Below are 18,771 nucleotides of genomic sequence, written 5' to 3' on the forward strand. Positions count from 1 at the left end.
GTGATATATATGAACTATAATAATTTATTTGTGTCTGAAAATATGAAGATATAAGGTGATCATCAACAGCAAATCAGTCTGCATCTTTTTAGTATTTTGATGAATTGATAAGGAAAGACAGAAAATGGGCTGATAGGGAGGAAGGAATTTAATTTTGAAACATTTCAAAAATGTTTGCATTAAGGACTATAGGCTCCCTTCATCTGGCTCTCCTCACAGATGTTCATAATAAGGCTTTAGAAGACATTACGTATAAACTAGAAAACATAATCCAAAGGCTAGTTTACATATCTAAGTAAAGTTGTGTAGCATAACACATGGTTCAAATTTTTAAATAAAATATGAGAACAATTGCAAATATGCATAAATTGTTAAATGTTGCTAGTGTGTTTTAATGTGATTGTGGTAGTCAATTTACTCAAATTGATTAGGTGTGAGGGCTTGAAAGAAAATGGGTTTCACAGGGAGTGGCACTATTAGGAGGAGTGACCACATTGGCAGAAGTATGTCATGAAGGGCATGGGCTTTGAGGTCTCCTTTGCTCAAACTTCACTCAGTGTGACATCACTTCACTTCCTGTTGCCTGCAAGATGCAGGACTCTCATCTACTTCTCTAGCACCATGTCTCTGTGTGTGCTGCCATGTCCCACTGTGATAATAATGGACTTACTTCTAACTGTAATCCTACACCTCAATTAGATGTTTTCCTTTATAAGAGTTGCCTTGGGAAGTCCCTACCTGCCAGATCTTTGACCCCCATTGCTGGCCCTCTTCTAGAGCTGAGTCTGGGACCTGTTCAGGTTGAATCCCCTCCCCACCCTTCCCTGGGAACTCCCTGGATTGGCCTGGAATCCTACTCTCACTGTGTCCTGTACCCAGCAAGAGTGCATTTGGTACTGTGATACACATACCCCACACACACCCCACTAAGAGCCTGCCCTCCCCCCACCCTGTACCATACCCTGCCCACTGTCCCACCACTCTGGATGAGCACTGGAACAGAGGGTGGATACAACAATTGTGTCATCTTTGGGAAACTTACAGGAGCTGCCCTGAGCACACAAGACCTGCCTATCTACTCTGGACTACCCTAATCCAAGCCTGTCTTAACTCTGACCCCCACTGCCTGTCCTCTGGTGGAGATGCTGGCCTGGGCCAGAGATCCATAAATCCCCACTGGACCATCCTGAGTCCCTGCCTGCTGGATCTTTGATCCCCTTCGCAAGGCCTCTGATGGAGGCTGATCTTTGACCATCATTACCCGGCCCCTGCCTAAAGAGAGACCTCCTAGAGAGCATGGACAACCTACAGCTACAGACATCCAACTTCTGATATACCTAAGCCCACCAGGGGAGTACCATATAGAGACCCCACCTGCACCCACTGAAAGAAACAACAGGAAGACAACAATACAAGAAAACACCTAACAATAGAAAGACAAGCATGCCACCACCAGAACCTAGGGATTCTACACCAAACAGACCTGAACACCCCAAAGCAGATGAAGCAGAAAAAAACGACTTAAAAATATCATCATAAAATAATAAAGGTCCTCAAAGACGATGTGAGAAAATCCCTTAAAGAAATGGAAGAAAAAAACAAACAAAAAAAATGGAAGAAATGAACAAATCTCTCAAAGAAATTATGGAAAGCCAATAAAAAAAAAAAAAAAACCCAACAACAACAACAACAATTAAACAGGTAAAGGAAACAGTTCAAGACTTGAAAACTGAAGTAGAGACAATAAAGAAAACACAAACTGAAGGAATGCTGGAAATAGAAAAACTGGGAAAATGTTTGGGAACTACAGACCCAAGCATAACCAATAAAATACAACAGATGGAAGAAAGAATCTCAGGTGCTAAAGATAAACTAGAGGAAATAGATTCATTGACCAGGAACATCATATATCCAAGACATCCTTAACAAAAAACATTCAGGAAATATGGGACACTGTGAAAAGGCCAAACCTAGAGCACTCTAGACCTGCCTATCCACACAGGACCATGCAGAATCCACACTTGGCTGGACTCTAATCCCCACCACCAGTCCACTATGCAAGTTCCAGGCCCCTCCCAGAGATTCGCCTATCCCAGCAAGGCCACTCTCAGTAACTGTGGCTAGATCCTTGACCCCCATAGCTGAGTCTCTACTTACTGAAGAGGCCTCAGCTGGAGAGTGCCAGGCCACAGCTAGACCCCATATCAGCACAGAATCATCCTAAATCTCAGCCTAGTGTTTGACCCCCATCACCTTTGACTCCATCACCAGGCCTCTGCAAGAGGGAAAGTCCTGGAGCTATTCTGAGCACACTAGGCCTGCCTATCCTTGGGAGACCACCTGGAATCCACATCTCACTGGTCTCTGACCCCCAAAGCTAGTCCTCTACCAGAGTTCCGGGCCCCTCCCAGAGATCTGCCTATCCCCTTGGGGCCACCCTGAGCCCCTGTGGACTGGATATCCTTGACCCTCATCACCAGGCTTCTACTAAAGAGGCCTCAGCTGGAGAGTGCCAAGCCCAAGGTAGATCCACCTACAAGCATGTAAAACAACCTAAGTCCCAGCTATCTGGATCTTGGACTGCCATCTCTAGTCTTCTGATGAAGCCTGATCTTTGACCCCCATCACCTGGCTCCTGCATGAGGAAAGTCATTCTAGAGAGCTTTGACCCCCCAGACCTACAGAAATCCAAACTCTGACCCACCTAAGCCCACCTGGGGAGTACCATAGAGAGACAGAGAGAGATTCCACCTACACCTACTGGAAGAAGCGATGGGAAGACAGCAATACAAGAAAACACCTAACAATAGAAAGAAAACCATGACACCACCAGAATCTAGGACCTTTACACCAACTAGATCTGAACACCCCAAAGCAGATAAAGCAGAAGAGAACAACTAAAAATTATCATCATAAAAATTATAGAGGCCGTCAAACATGATGTGAGAAAATCCCATAAAGAAACAGCTCCCTTGTGTATATAGGATGTAAGAATCCCTTTATTAAAATTCTCAGAAATAAAGACAACACAAACCGAAGGAATACTGGAAATAGAAAAACTGGGAAAATGATTGGGAACTAAAGATGCAAACATAACCAACAGAATATAAGAGATGGAAGAGAGAATCTCAGGCGCTGAAGATTAAACTAGAGGAAATAGATTCATTGACCAGGAAAATAATATATCTAAGAAGTCCTTAACACAAAACATCCAGGAAATATGGGACACTGTGAAAAGGTCAAACCTAAGAATAACAGGCATAGAGGAAGGCGAAGAAGCCCAGCTCAAAAGTGCAGAGAATATATTTAACAAAATCATTGAGGAAAACTTTCCCAATCTGAAGAAGGACATGCCCGTGGAAGTACAAGAAGCCTACTGAACACCAAATATACTGGACCAAAGAAAAAAGATCCCTCGACACATAATAATCAAAATACGTAACAAAGAGAATAAAGAAAGAATATTAAGAACAGCAAAGGGAAATGACAGGAAACATATAAAGGTAGACCTATTAAAATTACACCTGACTTCTCCATGGAAACTCTCAAGGCCAGAAGAACCTGGAGAAATGTGCTACAAGTACTAAGAGTCCATGGATGCCAGCCCAGGCTACTATATCCAGCAAAACTCTCAAACACTATAGATGGAGAAAAGAAGATATTTAATGACAAATCCAGTTTTTCACAATACCTATCTACAAATCAAGCTCCACAGAATGTTCTGGAAGGAAAACTCTAACCCAAGGGAGTTAACTATGCTCACAAAGACATAGACAATAAATAATCCCACTTCACCAGAACACAAGTGTAAGGAAGGACAAAAATATTCACAATACCACCAGCAACAAGAAATCTAAGACAAATAAGCTTCAACAATCAATGGTCCTTACTTTCCCTCAACATTAATGGTTTAACTTGCCTATAAGAAAAAACACAGGGTAACAGAATGGATACAAAGACAGAATTCATCTACAAAAACAGAATGGACACAAAGACAAGAAACACATCTAAACTTCAGAGATAGGGCTGGGAAAAGATCTTCCAAACAGATGGACCCAAGAGGCAAGCAGGTGTGACTATCCTAATATCTAACAAGTTATACTTCAAACCAAAATTAATCAAAAGAGATGAAGACAGTCATTTTGTTTTCATCACGGGAGATACCCATCAGCACAAAGTGTCAATTCTGAAAATCTATGCCCCAAATACAAAGGCATCCACATTCGTAAAGAAACACTACTACAACTCAAAGCTCACATAAAACCACACACACTTATACTGGGAGAATTCAACACCCCACTCTGACTACTAGACAGGGCAAAGAGTCAGAAACTTAACAAAGATACAAAAGAACTAACAGAAGTTATATCTCAATTGGTTTTAACAGACCTCTCTATAATATTCCTACCAACCACAAAAAAATATACCTTTTTCTATGATCCACATGGAAACTTTTCTAAAATCAAATAAATCCTATGAGATATAACAAACCTAAACAGATTCAAAAAATTAGAAGTGTCCCTGTATCTTTTCAGATCACCATGCTTTAAAGTTGGAATATGACAACATAAATCGCAGAAACCCTACAAACACATAGAAACTGAACAATGTGGAATTGCACCATACCTGGGTCAAAAAGAAATAAAGAAAGAAATTAAAAACTTCCTAGAATTCAATGAGAATGAAGATACAACATACCCGAACTCATAGGAGACTTTCAAAGCAGTGCTACGAGGTAAGTTCTTTGCACTTAGTGACAATATGAAGAAAATGGAGAGTCACATTAGGGAATTAACAGCACAATTGAAAGCTTTAGAACAAAAAGAAGCAAAATCACCCCCCAGAGGAGTAGACAAAGGGAATAATCAATTTGGGGGATGAAATATATAAAGTAGAAACCAGGAAAACAATTCAAAAAAATAATGCAACAACAGTTGGTTTTTTGAGAAAATCAACAAGATGAACTAAACTTTAATCAAAAACTAAAGAAGCAAGAGAAGTTGCAAATTAACAAAATCAGAAACAAAAAGGGGAATATAAGGGATATAAAAACGGACACTGAGGAAATCCAGACAATTTTCAGGTCATATTGTGAAAACTTGTACTCCACAATATTGGAAAATTCAAAGGAAATAGACAAATTTCCGGATAACTATCACTTACCAAAAGTAACTCAAGAACAGACAAACAACTTAAATAGAACTATAACCCTTAATGGAATAGAAGCAGTCATCAAAATCCTTCCAAAAAAAAAAAAAAAAAGCCCAGGGCCAGATGGCTTCAGTGCAGAATTCTACCAAAAACTCAAGGAAGAGCTAATGCCAATACTCCTCAAATTTTTCCACACAATAGAAAAAGAAGGTATATTACCTAACTCTTTTTACAAGGCCACAATTGCCTTCGTACCCAAGCCACACAAAGACACAACTAAGAAGGTAATCTACAGGCCATTATTCCTCATGAACATTGATGCAAAAATACTAAATAAAATCCTGGCAAAATGAATTCAAGAATGTATCAGAGAAATCATCCACCATGACCAAGTACTCTTCATCCCTGGGTTGTAGGGATGTATTAACATACAAAAATCTCTCAAGGTGATCTACTATATAAACAATCTGAAAAAGAAACACCACATGATCATCTCCCTAGATGATGAAAAAGCCTTCGACAACATCAACACCTTTCATGATAAAGGACTTGGAGTGATCAGGGATAACAGGAACATACCTAAACATAATAAGAGCAATATACAATAAACCAACAACCAACATAAAATTGAATGAAGAGAAGCTTAAGGTGATTCCTCTAAAATCAGGAACATGACAAACCTGCCCTCTCTCTCCATATCTCTTCAATATTGAAGTTCTAGCTAAAGCAATAAGACAACATAAGTTAATTTGAGATGTCATTCTGTAAATGTTTCTGGATTGGTAAATGAATAAAGCACTGTTGGCCAATATGAAAGCAAGATAGGCAGGACTAGGTGGAGAGAGGAAGTTGTAGGGAGGAGAGTGAAAATTGAGGACACAGAGAGAAGAACTCGAGCCCCTTTCTCTGATAAGATAAGAACACGTGGAATACTTAGATTAATAGAAATGGGTTAATAATTAAGACAGAGCTAGCATATAAGAAACAAGAATGTGGCCAACAGCATTTAAATATAATACAGGGTCTCAGTGTGTAATTTGGGGCTAGTGGGGCAGTGGGACCTGGCTGGCTGGAAAAACCTACTCATAACAAAAAGGAAATCAACAGGATACAAATTGTAAAGGAAGAAGTCAAACTTCCATTATTTGCAGATGGTAATTTACATAAGCAACCCCCCAAAGAAACTATACCAGGGAAATCCTACAGCTGAAAAACACCTTAAGCAAACAGGCAGGATACAAAATAAACTCAGAAAAATCAGTAGCCCTACTTCATTCAGATGGCAAAGGGGCTGAGAAAGAAATAAGAGAGACAACATCCTTTACAATATCCACAAACAACATAAAGTATGTTGGGGTAATGCTTACCAAATAAGTGAAAGACCTATATAATAAGACCATATAATAAGAAATTTGTGTCTTTAAAGAAGGAAATTAAAGAAGATACCAGACAATGTAAAGATCTCCCATGCTCTTGGATACAGAGGATAAACATAGTAAAAATGGCAATCTTGACAAAAGCAATCTACAGATTCAATGCAAACCCCATTAAAATTCCAACACAATTTTTCACTGACCTTGTAAGGATAATAATCAATTTTATATGGAAAAACAAAAGACATATGATAGCAAAAATAAACCTGCATAATAAAAGAACTTCTGGAGGCATCTCCGTCCTGACTTTAAGCTGTACTACAGAGCTATAGTCCTGAAAATGGCCAGATATTGGCACAAAAATAGTCAAGTAGACCAATGAAGTTGAATCAAAAATTTCCGTATTAACCCACACACCTACTATCACCTAATTTTTGACAAAATAGGTAAAAGTATACAGTGGGAAGAGGAAAGAATCTTCAACAAATGGTGCTGCAAAACTGAATGACAGTATGTAGAGGACTGCAGATAAACCCATGTCTATTGCCATGCACAAAACTGAAGACCATATGCATCAAATACGTCAACATAAATTCAGCCACACTGAACCTATTAGAAGAGAAAGTGGGAGGTCACCTTGAACAAATTGATACACAACACCACTTCCTGAACATAACTTCAGTAGAACAGACACTGAGATGGACAGTTAATAAATGGGACCTCTTCAAATGTAGAAGCTTCTGTAAGGCAAAGGACACAGTTGACAACACAAAACGGCAGCCAACAGACTGGGAAAAGATCTTCACCAATCCTACATCTGACAGAGGGCTGATCTCCAAAATATACAAAGAACTCAAGAAACTAGTCAACACAACACCTATTAAAAAATGGGGTACAGAACTGAAGAGCGAATTCTCAATAGAGGAAGTCAAAAAGGCTGAAGCATACTTAAGAAAGTGCTCAACATCCTTAGCTATCAGGAAATGCAAATCAAAACAATTCTGAGATACCATCCTACTCCTGCCAGAATGGCTAAAATTGGAAACACCAATGACAACTTATGCAAGATAGGATGTGGAGAAAGGGGAACACTTCTCCACTGCTAATGGGAGTTCAAACTTGTACAGCCATTTTGGATATCAGTATGGCAGTTCCTCAGGAAAATGATAATCAGTCAACCACAGGACTTGACAATCCCACTCTTAGGCATATACCCAAATGATCCACATACATGCAACAAAGACATGTGCTCAACTATGTTCATAGAAGCATTATTTTTAATAGCAAGAACCTGGAATCAACCTAGATGCCCCTCAAATGAAGAATGGATAAAAAAGAGATGGCATATTTACACAATGGAAAACTACTGGAAAGAATACTCTGGAAAGAAAAACAATGGAATCTTGAAATTTGCAGGCAAGTGGATGGAACTTTAAGAAATTATCCTGAATGAGGTAACCCAGTCACAAAAAGAGGAACATGGTATGTACTCGCTCATATATGAATGTTAGACCTAGAGCAAAGGATCACCAGCCAGAGAAATTAGGATACGAGGATTTTAAGAAATTTCTATGAGATCTCACAGAAGGGGATTGAGAAAAGATATCTTGAACAGTCGGGGAGTCAGGGGGCAGTGAGTAGAGAGGTAACTCGAAGAAAGAAAAGTGAGGAGAGGCAAGCATGTGGGATTTGGAAGATTGGGTAATGGGAGGAATAGCTATAGAGATAGATAGATAGATAGATAGATAGATAGATAGATAGATAGATAGATAGATAGATAGATATAGATAGACCATAAAAGAGGGAACCATTATAGGTTTGAAAAGAAAACAGAACCCAGAGAAATGTCCTGAGACCTACAAGACTGACCCTAAGTAACAATTTGATCAACAGTGGAAAAGCTACCAGAAATGCCCTTACCTGGTAATGAGATAGATGGCTAACTTTTCCACCATCATGGAGCCCTCTAAAAGTAGCTAATACAAACAGAAGCAAACACGCACTAATTAACACTAAGCTGAACTGGAATTGAACTGGAATCCAGGTGAAGAGAGGGAGGACAAGACCAGTCTACAGAAACACATAGAGACAGCTGACCTGAACATGGAGGAACTAATGGGCCCCCATACTGATAGCTGGGAATCCAGCATGGGACTGACTCAGACCCCCTGAACATGGGTCTCAGCTAGAATTCCTGAGCAGTCTAAGAGACCTCAGACAGTGTAAGCAGGATGTGTTCCTGGTACACTAAAGGACTTTGGGGGCACATCCCCCATGAAGGGATACTCCATCAATATAGAGACAGGAAAGAAGGTCTAGTCCCTACTCCAAATGACTTGACAGATTTAGATGACCCTTACTGGAGGGCATCACCCTACATGTTGAATGGGGGGGATATTAGTGAAGGGTGTTCTAGGACATGAGAGGGTTAGAGATAAAGAAAGAGGGAGAAAGGAAGGGAAGGAGAGGGAACAGGGATTTATATGTAAATTAAAAAATAAAATTATATATTTGCCTTGGTTTTGTTGTGTCTTCATAGCAATATAAATTTAGTTAATACAGAAGTTGATAGCAGAGACTGACTGGGGTATTCTTATGGTAGGCCTGACCATGCTTTTCTTTGGAGTAATTATGTCTTTGGTACTTTGGGTTAGGAAGTCAGTAGAATACTTTAAGCACTGTTTAATGGGCCATACTAATAGAAGCATGGAAGACAGTGGTGCTGAGTGATTTGAACTGTGGAGGGGTGGCTCAACAGATTTCAGAGGAGAATTATTTCAGTATGTTGTCTAGAGATCATTTCTGTGATATTTTGGGCAGAATGTGCCTGTTTTTTCACTTGTCTTAAATGTTTTCCTGAGGCTTAAGTGAGGAGTTTTTGATTAATTACCTTATCTCATAACAGCCTACTATAGATTCTGTTTTGGGTTTACTGCTGTTAATTTTAATGAAGATATGTAATGAATAGGAGCAAGCTGGGCAAGGAAAAATATTTGAGGAGAAAAGAGTACCAGGATATAGAATGGAGCGGAGTCCTGTGTTCAAAGAGATAAACAGATTAAGAACTGAAATAAAGGAAAGGGTCACCTCTGGGCGCAAGATGCCACCCAACTAAGCTTCCAACTCATGAAAATCAATTAAAGAAGAGCTTAGAGCATGGTGTGGTGGTACATGTCTTTAATTCTAGCACTTATGGGGCAGAGAGTGTCATATTTCTGAGTTTGAGGCCAACATGGTCTACAGAGTAAATTCAAGGACAGCCAAGATTGGACGATGAAGAAAAACAGAAAGTTGGTGAATTAAATAAGGGGGGGGGGGCATGTACCAGTCCCAGAAAATCTCAGCAAATAGCAGGATTTTGCAGTTGCAGCCACATGGTTCTAGAGCTGAGGATAGAAAAATGGGCCTATTGAATTGCCTTCTCGCCCAATGAAGTCCCTGAGTCAAGGCCTAGAAAGGACATTGCATGAAGGTATGAAGTTAAAGCTTGGATTTCCTTTGAGACTTCAAGATATTGGAGGTGCCAGAGCCACTGGATACCTGCTAAGGAAATCTGCTAACAGAAAGTGGATTCAGTCCATAAGAAATAAGTAAGTTGTTGTCAACAAAGCTGAAAGGAGCTGGAGATCTGAAGAGAATTTTGATATTAGACATGGAGATGCAGAGTTTGGAGCTTGCCCAACTGATTTTAAGTCTTGCTTTGGTCTAGCATTTCCATGCTATACTCCTTTACTTATGTTTTGGAATGGTAATGTATATCCTGGTCCATTATATATTGGAAATATATTATTTGGTTTTCATTTTGATTTTACAGAGGATTGCAGATAAGAGATTGCTGAACTCTGAAGAGTATTTTTTTTTAATTGAGACTGTTTTTGACTATGGCGACTTTTTCCATTATTATATAGATTTAAGCCTTTGGTTGTCAGGGGGTAGAATGTGCTAGTTTAAAAGAAAATGGCCCCCAAAGGGAGTGGCAATATTTGGATATGTGGTCTTCTTGGTAGAAGTGTGTTATGGTGGAAGTTGAGTTTCCTTGTCTCAAGCTTATGTTACACTCACTTCACTTCCTATTGCCTACAACAAGAATGATAATTTTCATTTATTTATCCAGCACCATGTCTGCCTGAATTCTGCCATACCAACTATGATGATAATGGACTGAATCTCCGAACTGTAAGTGAGCCATTGTAATTAAGTGTTTTCCTCTATAGGAGTGGCCATAGTCATGGTGTCTCTTCACCAATAAAAACCTTAACTAAGACCACCTGTTAATATTGCCTCTGTGGACTTAACCTTTTTCATCTCTAACTTCAGTGCTACAAACTTCTGTGTAATTAATATCAGGATACACAATTCATTTTAGAGCATCTGGATAAAACCAGAGGTAGGTCCTCTACTTTGCTCAAAATTGCTGTTTCAGAGGTCAATGACCAGTGAAAGAAATTTACACTAGCTAAGCATTAAGTTAGATTGTGGAAGCATGAATGACTATACAAATATGAATATGAATGACTTGGTAGAAATATGAATGACTAAACAACAGCATGAAGTAGAATTATGTGGGAGGTGAGTAGACATGAAATAAAATATTCAAGATACATTATTGTAGAAAAACAGTATAGATAGTAAGCTTGTACAAAATAGAATAGGGTAAGGATGTAATAGATTTACATTCCCAGTGTTAATGATACATCTGGTATATGTAAGATGTAAACACTATGAAATTGTATTTTCTGATAGCCATGGTAGTAATGTAGATGGTAAACAAGATAGATTTTCCTATCTGACATGAAATGTGAAGGTCAAGAATAAATGTTTAAGTACTTCTGTGTTTATAATTGGCAGTGTGCTTTCATTAAAAATAAATCTATAAGTGTTTCTTGGTCATTTGAGATTCCTCTGTTGAGAAATCTCTGTTTAGATCTGTATGCCATTTTAAACTGGATTATTTAGTTTGCTTATTTCTAGTTTCTTGATTTATTTATATATTTTTTAAATCAGCCTTGTGTAGGATTGGGGTGGGTGGAGATCTTTGCCTATTCTATACATTGCCCAAAGGAAGCTCTCTCATACCACAAGGACATGTTCTCAACTATGATCATAGCATCATTATTTGTAATAACCAGAACCTGGAATCAACTTAAATGTCTCCTAGCTGAGTAATGGAGTATTACTTAGCTGTTAAAAATAAGACACCATGAAATGTGCGGGTCAATGGATAGAACTAGTAAAATCATACTGAATAAGGTAATCCAGACTGACAAAGAAGAACATGGAATGCATGTACACCCTCATAAGTGGACACCAGCATTTAAGTAAAGGATAATCATGCTACAATTCACAAATACAGAGAGGGTAAGAAACGGGAGGGTTCAAGAGGAGGAATTCATGGATTGCCCTGGGGAGGGGAAATAAAATATATTTTACAGGTGGATAGAGGTCAGGTACGTAAGGGAACAGGAGGGATCAAGCAGATCATTTGGGACATGGAGGGAGTAAGGAATAGTAAAAACAATATAATGATCTGTGGGCTGAAATAGAAACCTAGTGCAGTGGAAACACTCAGTAATTGACCACAGTTACCTTAACAGTGTATTCTAGTAATAAAGGATAAGGAGCCGAAACTGGCCATCTTCTATAACCACCAAAGGCTCCTAGAAGTATGACTAGGACATCAACTCAGCCTTCAACATACAATTTATTCTGTCTGCAAGATATGCTAGTAGCACAGAATTTGTGGTAGTGACTAAACAACAACTGATCCAAATGGAGATCCATGCCACAAGAGGAAGTATACACAGGATAGACCATAGGCCCAGGACAGAACCAAACACGACTGGGGGGTTAGAACAAAAGGTCAATGAAATTAATTCTAATGATATTTTGTTATACTCATAGATCAGTGCATTGACCAATTGTCATTATAAGGGGTTGTCATCCAGTAACTGATAGACACAGATGCCGATACCCACAGCCAAACACTAGGTGGAGCCAGAGAAACCCAACAGAAGAGGTAAGAGGGACTGTAGGGACCAGAAGGGGTAAGGACCCCAACAGAGCAAGTCCCTCAGAATCAACTAAGTAGGGATCACAAGAGCTCAAAGAGACTAAAGCAATAAACATAGACAGACACCATATCAACTAAAGCTAAGTCCTTATGCATATACCTTGCCACGTGTAGTTGTTCTAATAGGACTCTTAAGAGTGGGAATGGGCAGGGAGTTGCTCTGACTCTTTTGTCTGATTTTAGAATCCCTTTTCTCCTACTGGTTTGCCTCATCCAGCCTTGATAAAACAGTGTGTGTCCAGTCTCCTGAATCCTATTAGGCCATGTTTGGTGGGTATCCCTGTAAGGCCAGCTCTGTTTTTGTAGGGAAATGGAGGAAGAGTGGATAGGGGGACAGGGGAGATATGGGAAGGAATGAGATGAGAGGGAAAAAAGAAAATGAGGTCAGGATAAAACAATGTATGTGAAAAGAATATTCTTTAAAAAAAAACTAGCCTTGTTAACTGTTAGATAGCATATCTGAAATAGATGTGCAGACAAGAAATATAGCACAGTCAATAAAGTCAATAACATGCTTGTTGTAAACTTGAAAAAAAACACAAACAAAAACAACATATGTCTTCCTTCTACTTTGGCTTCTACTCTTTAGCACAGTGCTAGAAAAGTTGTTCTTCCTTTAATGTATACTGCTACATCATATATAAGAAATATTTCTTACACACACACACACACACACATTTTTTTTCTTACACATCTAAAAGGAATTTTGCAGTGTTTGAATCAGTGATCTTGACTTCATATTCTCTTAAGATCATACATAAGTGTCAAAAGCTTGTATTTGGCTACTTATATGAATAGGAAATCCACCCTGAAACATTTGACAGAATGGAATTTTCAAAGAGGAATACAGATTTTATATATATAAAAAAACATTATTACCTTACACCAGAAAATTTTAACACAATAATGCCATCTTATGGCTACATATCAATTCAAAGTATAGGAACTGCTTGAAGTTTTTATTATCCTGTTTAAACTGTGCAATAATTGCAAGTTCAAGGAGTGAACTCATGAACATAAGACATGTTCATCACTGTCTTTAGAAATCATAAACATTGTATAAGAAAATAAATACAATTCAAAGCATTTGTCATTTGGTAGGCCATTTTTTTCATATTATTTTACATATCGATCCCAGTTCCCTCTCCCTTTCTCCTTCCCTCCGTCCCTCCTTCTTTCCTTCTCCCCCACCCTCTCATGCCCCATGACCATCCTCCCCTCCCATTCCCCCCCCACTCTACATGTAGGATGATGCCTTCCAGGAGGGGTCATGTAAATCTATCAAGTCATTTGGAGTAGAGACTGGAACTTCACTTCTTTCTCTAGGTTAAGGGAGTATCACTCCAAGGGGGATGTTCCCCCAAAGTGCTTTTATGCACAAGGGATACATGCTGGTTCCACTGTCAGAGGTCCTTGGACTGCCCAGGACTTCAAGCTGAGACTCATGTTCAGGGGGTCTGAGTCAGTCACATGCTGGATTCCCAGCTCTCAGTTTGGGGGCCCATTAGCTCCTCCCTATTCAGGTCAGCTGTCTCTATATGTTTCTGTAGCCTCATCTTGTTCTCCTTCTCTGCATCTGGATTCCAGTTAGGCTCAGTGTTTAGTTGTGGGTGTCTGTGTCTGTCTCGGTTTCCATCAGCTACTAGATAAGGGTTCTATGATGGTGGATAAGTTAGTTATTGACCTGTTGTTCCACTGTTGTTCAAACTGTTAGTTTGCATCAGTCTTGTAGGTCTCTGGACATTTTTCCAGGGGCAATTTCCTCTTCAAACCTATAATGGCTCCCTCTTCTATGCTATCTCTCTATCTCTCTCTCTGTCTCTCTCTCTCTCCCTCTCCCTCTCTCTAGTCTTGTCTATCCCTCCCCTGACTCAATCTTCCTAGTTCCATGTGCTTTCCTCTCCACCCCTTCCCTTTATCCTAGCTCCCTGTCCACTCACTTCCAACACCACTACTCATATGCTCAGGAGATCTTGGTCCTTTCCCCTTCTGTGAATGACCTTATATGAATCTCTTAGAATCTTCCTTGTACCCTAGTTTCTCTGGCAGTGTGAATTATAGGCTGATGATAATTTTATCCATGTCTACAATCTATATATGAGTGAGTACATACCATGTTCCTCTTTTTGTGACTGGGTTACCTCATTCAGGATGGTTTCTTCAAGTTCCACCCACGTGCTTGCGAATTTCAAAATTCCATTTTTTTCCCAAAACAAACCTGTACAATAAAGAAACCTCAGGAGACATCACCATCCCTGACTTTAAGCTCTACTATAGAGTTATATTCCTGAAAACAGCCTTGTATTGGCACACACACACACACAAAAAAAAGATAGGTAGACCATGTAATGGAAAGGAAAATCCTGACATTAACCCACACACCTACAAACACCTGATTTTGACAAAACAACTAAAAGTATTCAATGAGAGGAGAAAAGCATTTTAAAACAAATGTGCTAGCACAACTGGATGATGGTGTGTAGAAGACTGTTGATAGACCCATGTCTATTGCTATGTACAAAACTCAAGTCCAAATGGAACAAAGACCTCAACTTAAATCCAGCCACACTGAACCTCTTAGAAAAGAAAGTGGGAGGTCCCCTTGAAAGAACTGGTACAGGAGACCACTTCATGAACATAATGCCAGTAGCACAGACACTAAAATTGACAATTAATAAATGGGGCCTCCTCAAAAGTAGAAGCTTCTGTAAGGCAAAGGACACAGTTAACAAGACTAAATGGCATCCCACAGACTGGGGAAAGATCTTCAATCCTACATCTGACAGAGGGCTGTACTCCAAAATATAAAAGGAACTCAAGAAACTAGTCAACAACACACCAAATAACCCTATTAAAATGGGGTATAGTACTGAATAAAGAATTCTCAATAGAGGAATTCAAGAAGGCTGAAAGACAATTAAGAAGTGTTCAACATCCTTAGCTATCAGGGAACTGCAAATCAAAACAACTTTGAGATACCATCCTACTCCTGCCGGAATGGCTAAAATTAGAAACACCAATGGCAACTTAAGCTGGAGAGGATATGCAGAAAGGGGAACACTCCTCCACTGCTGGTTGGAGTGCAAATTTGTATAGCCATTTTGATGATCAGTATGGAGGTTCCTCAGGAAAATGGGAATCAGTCTACTTCAGGACCCAGCAATCCCCCTCTTAGGCATATACCCAAATGATCCACATCCATGCAGCAAAGACATGTGCTCAACTATGTTCTTAGCAGCATTATATTTAATAGAAAGAATCTGGAAGCAACCTAGATGCCCCTCAATTGAAGAATGGATAAAGAAGACATGGCACATTTACACAATGGAATACTACTCTGCAGAGAAAAACAATGGAATCTTGAAAGTCTCAGGCAAGTGGTTGGTAGGCCCTTAAAAGCCATATATTTACTTCTTTAAAATCCCATGCATGTGTTCAATGAAATATGATCACATATGTCCCGATTTCACTTCCCACTCTTTTTGCAATCCCTACATATTGCAACTCCCTACATTATGATTTTTTTTGATGAGTTATTAAGTCCATTTAGTGCTGCCAATATGCTCGAGGATGTGAGACCATGAACTAGTATGCCAGTTGGAAATGCTTGCAGAAAGAATAGTATATCTCTGTAGTAGAAGCAATTTTTCCATGTTTCTTATAAGACCTTTGGCCAATCTTGCTATAGGTTCTTGGCTGCAATAATGTCATGTATTTGGTCTATATCATAGATTATAGTTCTGAACTAAATGTGGTTGTTTAAACCAATAACATTTATTCCACTACTGGTTCGTTGTATTTTGTCAGTTTCATAATTACTTTAAGTCAAGGGTAAGATTGGTGATTACTTTTCTTCACTGATAGTGGGCTTTTTCTTACAGTATGTAACAATTAACCAAAAGACATACAACTGATCATCCATGTAGAGAAGAAGGTACTCTACAATTTTCAGCCCTAAATGGGATATCTGTATCATACTGTTCTCCCCAAAGCTGAGGGATCATCACAGATAAAGTGATATGGAAAGACTGTAGGACTCAGAATTTCTGGATGACGAAAAGGAATTGTTTTCTGGATACAAAAGGAGAGGCACATATAAACTATCAGATTGTGGCAACAGTACTCACAATGTCTGTACATGTCCAAGCCAGAGAAAATCCCAGCATAAATGTTAAAGGTAGGCACAAAATCCCACCCTAGATAAATTACTACTAGCAATTAAGAGCTGCAAGGAGAATAAAAATCAATTTGTTTAAGGGTTTGACTTTGTTATGTTGACCATATTCCATATCAGCACTACACCAAAAGTATTTAGACAGCAAAAAATATATTTGTTTTGTACTCAAAACACAAACTTATGTGGGTAGTGGAATGGGGGTAGATCTTAGAGAAGATGGAGAATGATGTAAATATGACCAAAGTACAGTGTCTGAAATTCTCAAAAAAATATTACATATTGCTTTTAAGAAATAAATCATGAAAGCTGTACTATATTTTGAGTCATTCCTGAGTCTGAATAAGGTGGTTCGATTCCAATTACTGGGCATATCACTCTTGCCCATAAGAATAGTGTATCTTATATTTATGTACCCTTATCTCACTGGCTGGGTATCAATTTTGTCTCCATATCTGTAATGATCTTCAAAGCAGAGACTGAGTCAAATTCATCTCTCTATAGTAACTGGAAAAACATCGAAGTATAAAAATAAATTATGGACTCAGCAGGCAAATGTGCTTGCTATCAATGCCAGTAACCTGGATTCATTCCTTGATATCCATATAATTGAAAGAGTAAACTACTTTCCAATATTCTGGGAACTCCATTTGTGTACTATGGAACATGAATATCCTCTCCCCACATGAAATAAACAAATAAACAAAACCATAATAATTTAGCAGAATTCTGTCAGAGCCACAGAATCACTTTTGTCATTACAATAGCCCTTTTTTAGCAAACCTTTGCATATTTACTCCATCAGTGACTTATCATAACAACATAGCAGTTTGGAATATATCTTTTTCCCTTTTTATACATACATAGAATAGAAGTTAAGGAATTTGTTCAAGAATTTACTCAGTATAGAAAAAAGCCAAAATTCTAAAGGAAGGAGAACTCTAGAGGTCATTTTATAAATAATTACATATAAACATTTTGTCTGAGATTTAACTAAAGTCATATAAAATAATAGAGCTTTGAATTTTTGGAGAAGGCCAAGGAGAAGAAAATGAGAATTCCTTTTTGGGATCTGGGCAAGAAACAGTAAGACTATTGAGTTTAGAGCCATAGTTACCAGAAACCTAAAACATCTCAAATTAGTATGAAATTAACTACTTTTTCTATGGACTAGCACTAGTGTTCCTTTTTTAATATTACATCTAGGGTCAAATGTGATGTGAAAAGAAAATGACTATTTGAATAAATTTTAATTTCCGGAAAAGTGCTATATAATATTTCTGGACAATTAAAATGCTACATACCCTTGTCGTTCCTTGTACATTATATTCACTTTTTCCCACTGGAAATCCAGCTGTGACACTGCTTCCTGTAGCTTCACCATCTCCACAGTGGTGGCACTTTGCAAGGCTGCTGTCTTCTTGTTGTGAATAACATCTATCTGACCTGAGAATTGTTGCAGATTGTCTTTTATATTCTGTAATAATGAAAACATATATCATAAAAATAAATCAGCTTTCTCTAGAAAGTAAAAAAGGAGAAATAGTCCTAGAAGAAATAGCTTTGCAATTCTAAATAATTGGCTTCATACAGATTAGACATTATTTCCAATAGTTGGATATACCTAAATCAAATGAGTGAGTCAAAGTATTCATTCAAGTATAATTGATTTAACTCTACAGCTTCAAATTGCCTTCATTTGGCGTAAGATCTTTTGGGTTTTCTATTTTCATGCCTTCAGATTCACTCTCCTTTTTGTATCCTTCTTATGTCAGTACAAGAGTGTACTGGTTGGTGTTTTCACAGCCTTCCTTTTATGCCCAAATGGCTTTCCATCAGTTCTTGTACCTTTCAATAGTCAATAAAAGATACTGACTTTCAAACTTGGATTTTTATCCAGGGTGTTTTCTCTGAAATCTAGACAGAAACATAATTTATTGGCAGTATGCTGCCTCTGTAGCATCCTTTCTTGACAGTTCAATTTTAGTTCTGGGGGATTAGAT

At 38.5% G+C, this 18,771-nt stretch overlaps 1 protein-coding gene across 1 annotated transcript in view; it reads right to left on the minus strand.

Moving 5' to 3' along the window:
* LOC127218243 (dystrophin) overlaps positions 1-18,771 on the minus strand; it is a gene marked incomplete at both ends in the record, with an annotated part of 283,679 nt that overhangs the window by 49,708 nt on the left and 215,200 nt on the right. Inside the window, one exon of the mRNA XM_051179265.1 lies at positions 18,073-18,245. Within this exon, the coding sequence (XP_051035222.1) occupies positions 18,073-18,245 (173 nt within the window). The remainder of the gene's footprint in view (positions 1-18,072; positions 18,246-18,771) is intronic.

Source organism: Phodopus roborovskii, unplaced genomic scaffold (genome assembly GCF_943737965.1).
Source record: "Phodopus roborovskii unplaced genomic scaffold, PHOROB, whole genome shotgun sequence".
In the NCBI taxonomy this organism is placed as follows: Eukaryota; Metazoa; Chordata; class Mammalia; order Rodentia; family Cricetidae; genus Phodopus; species Phodopus roborovskii.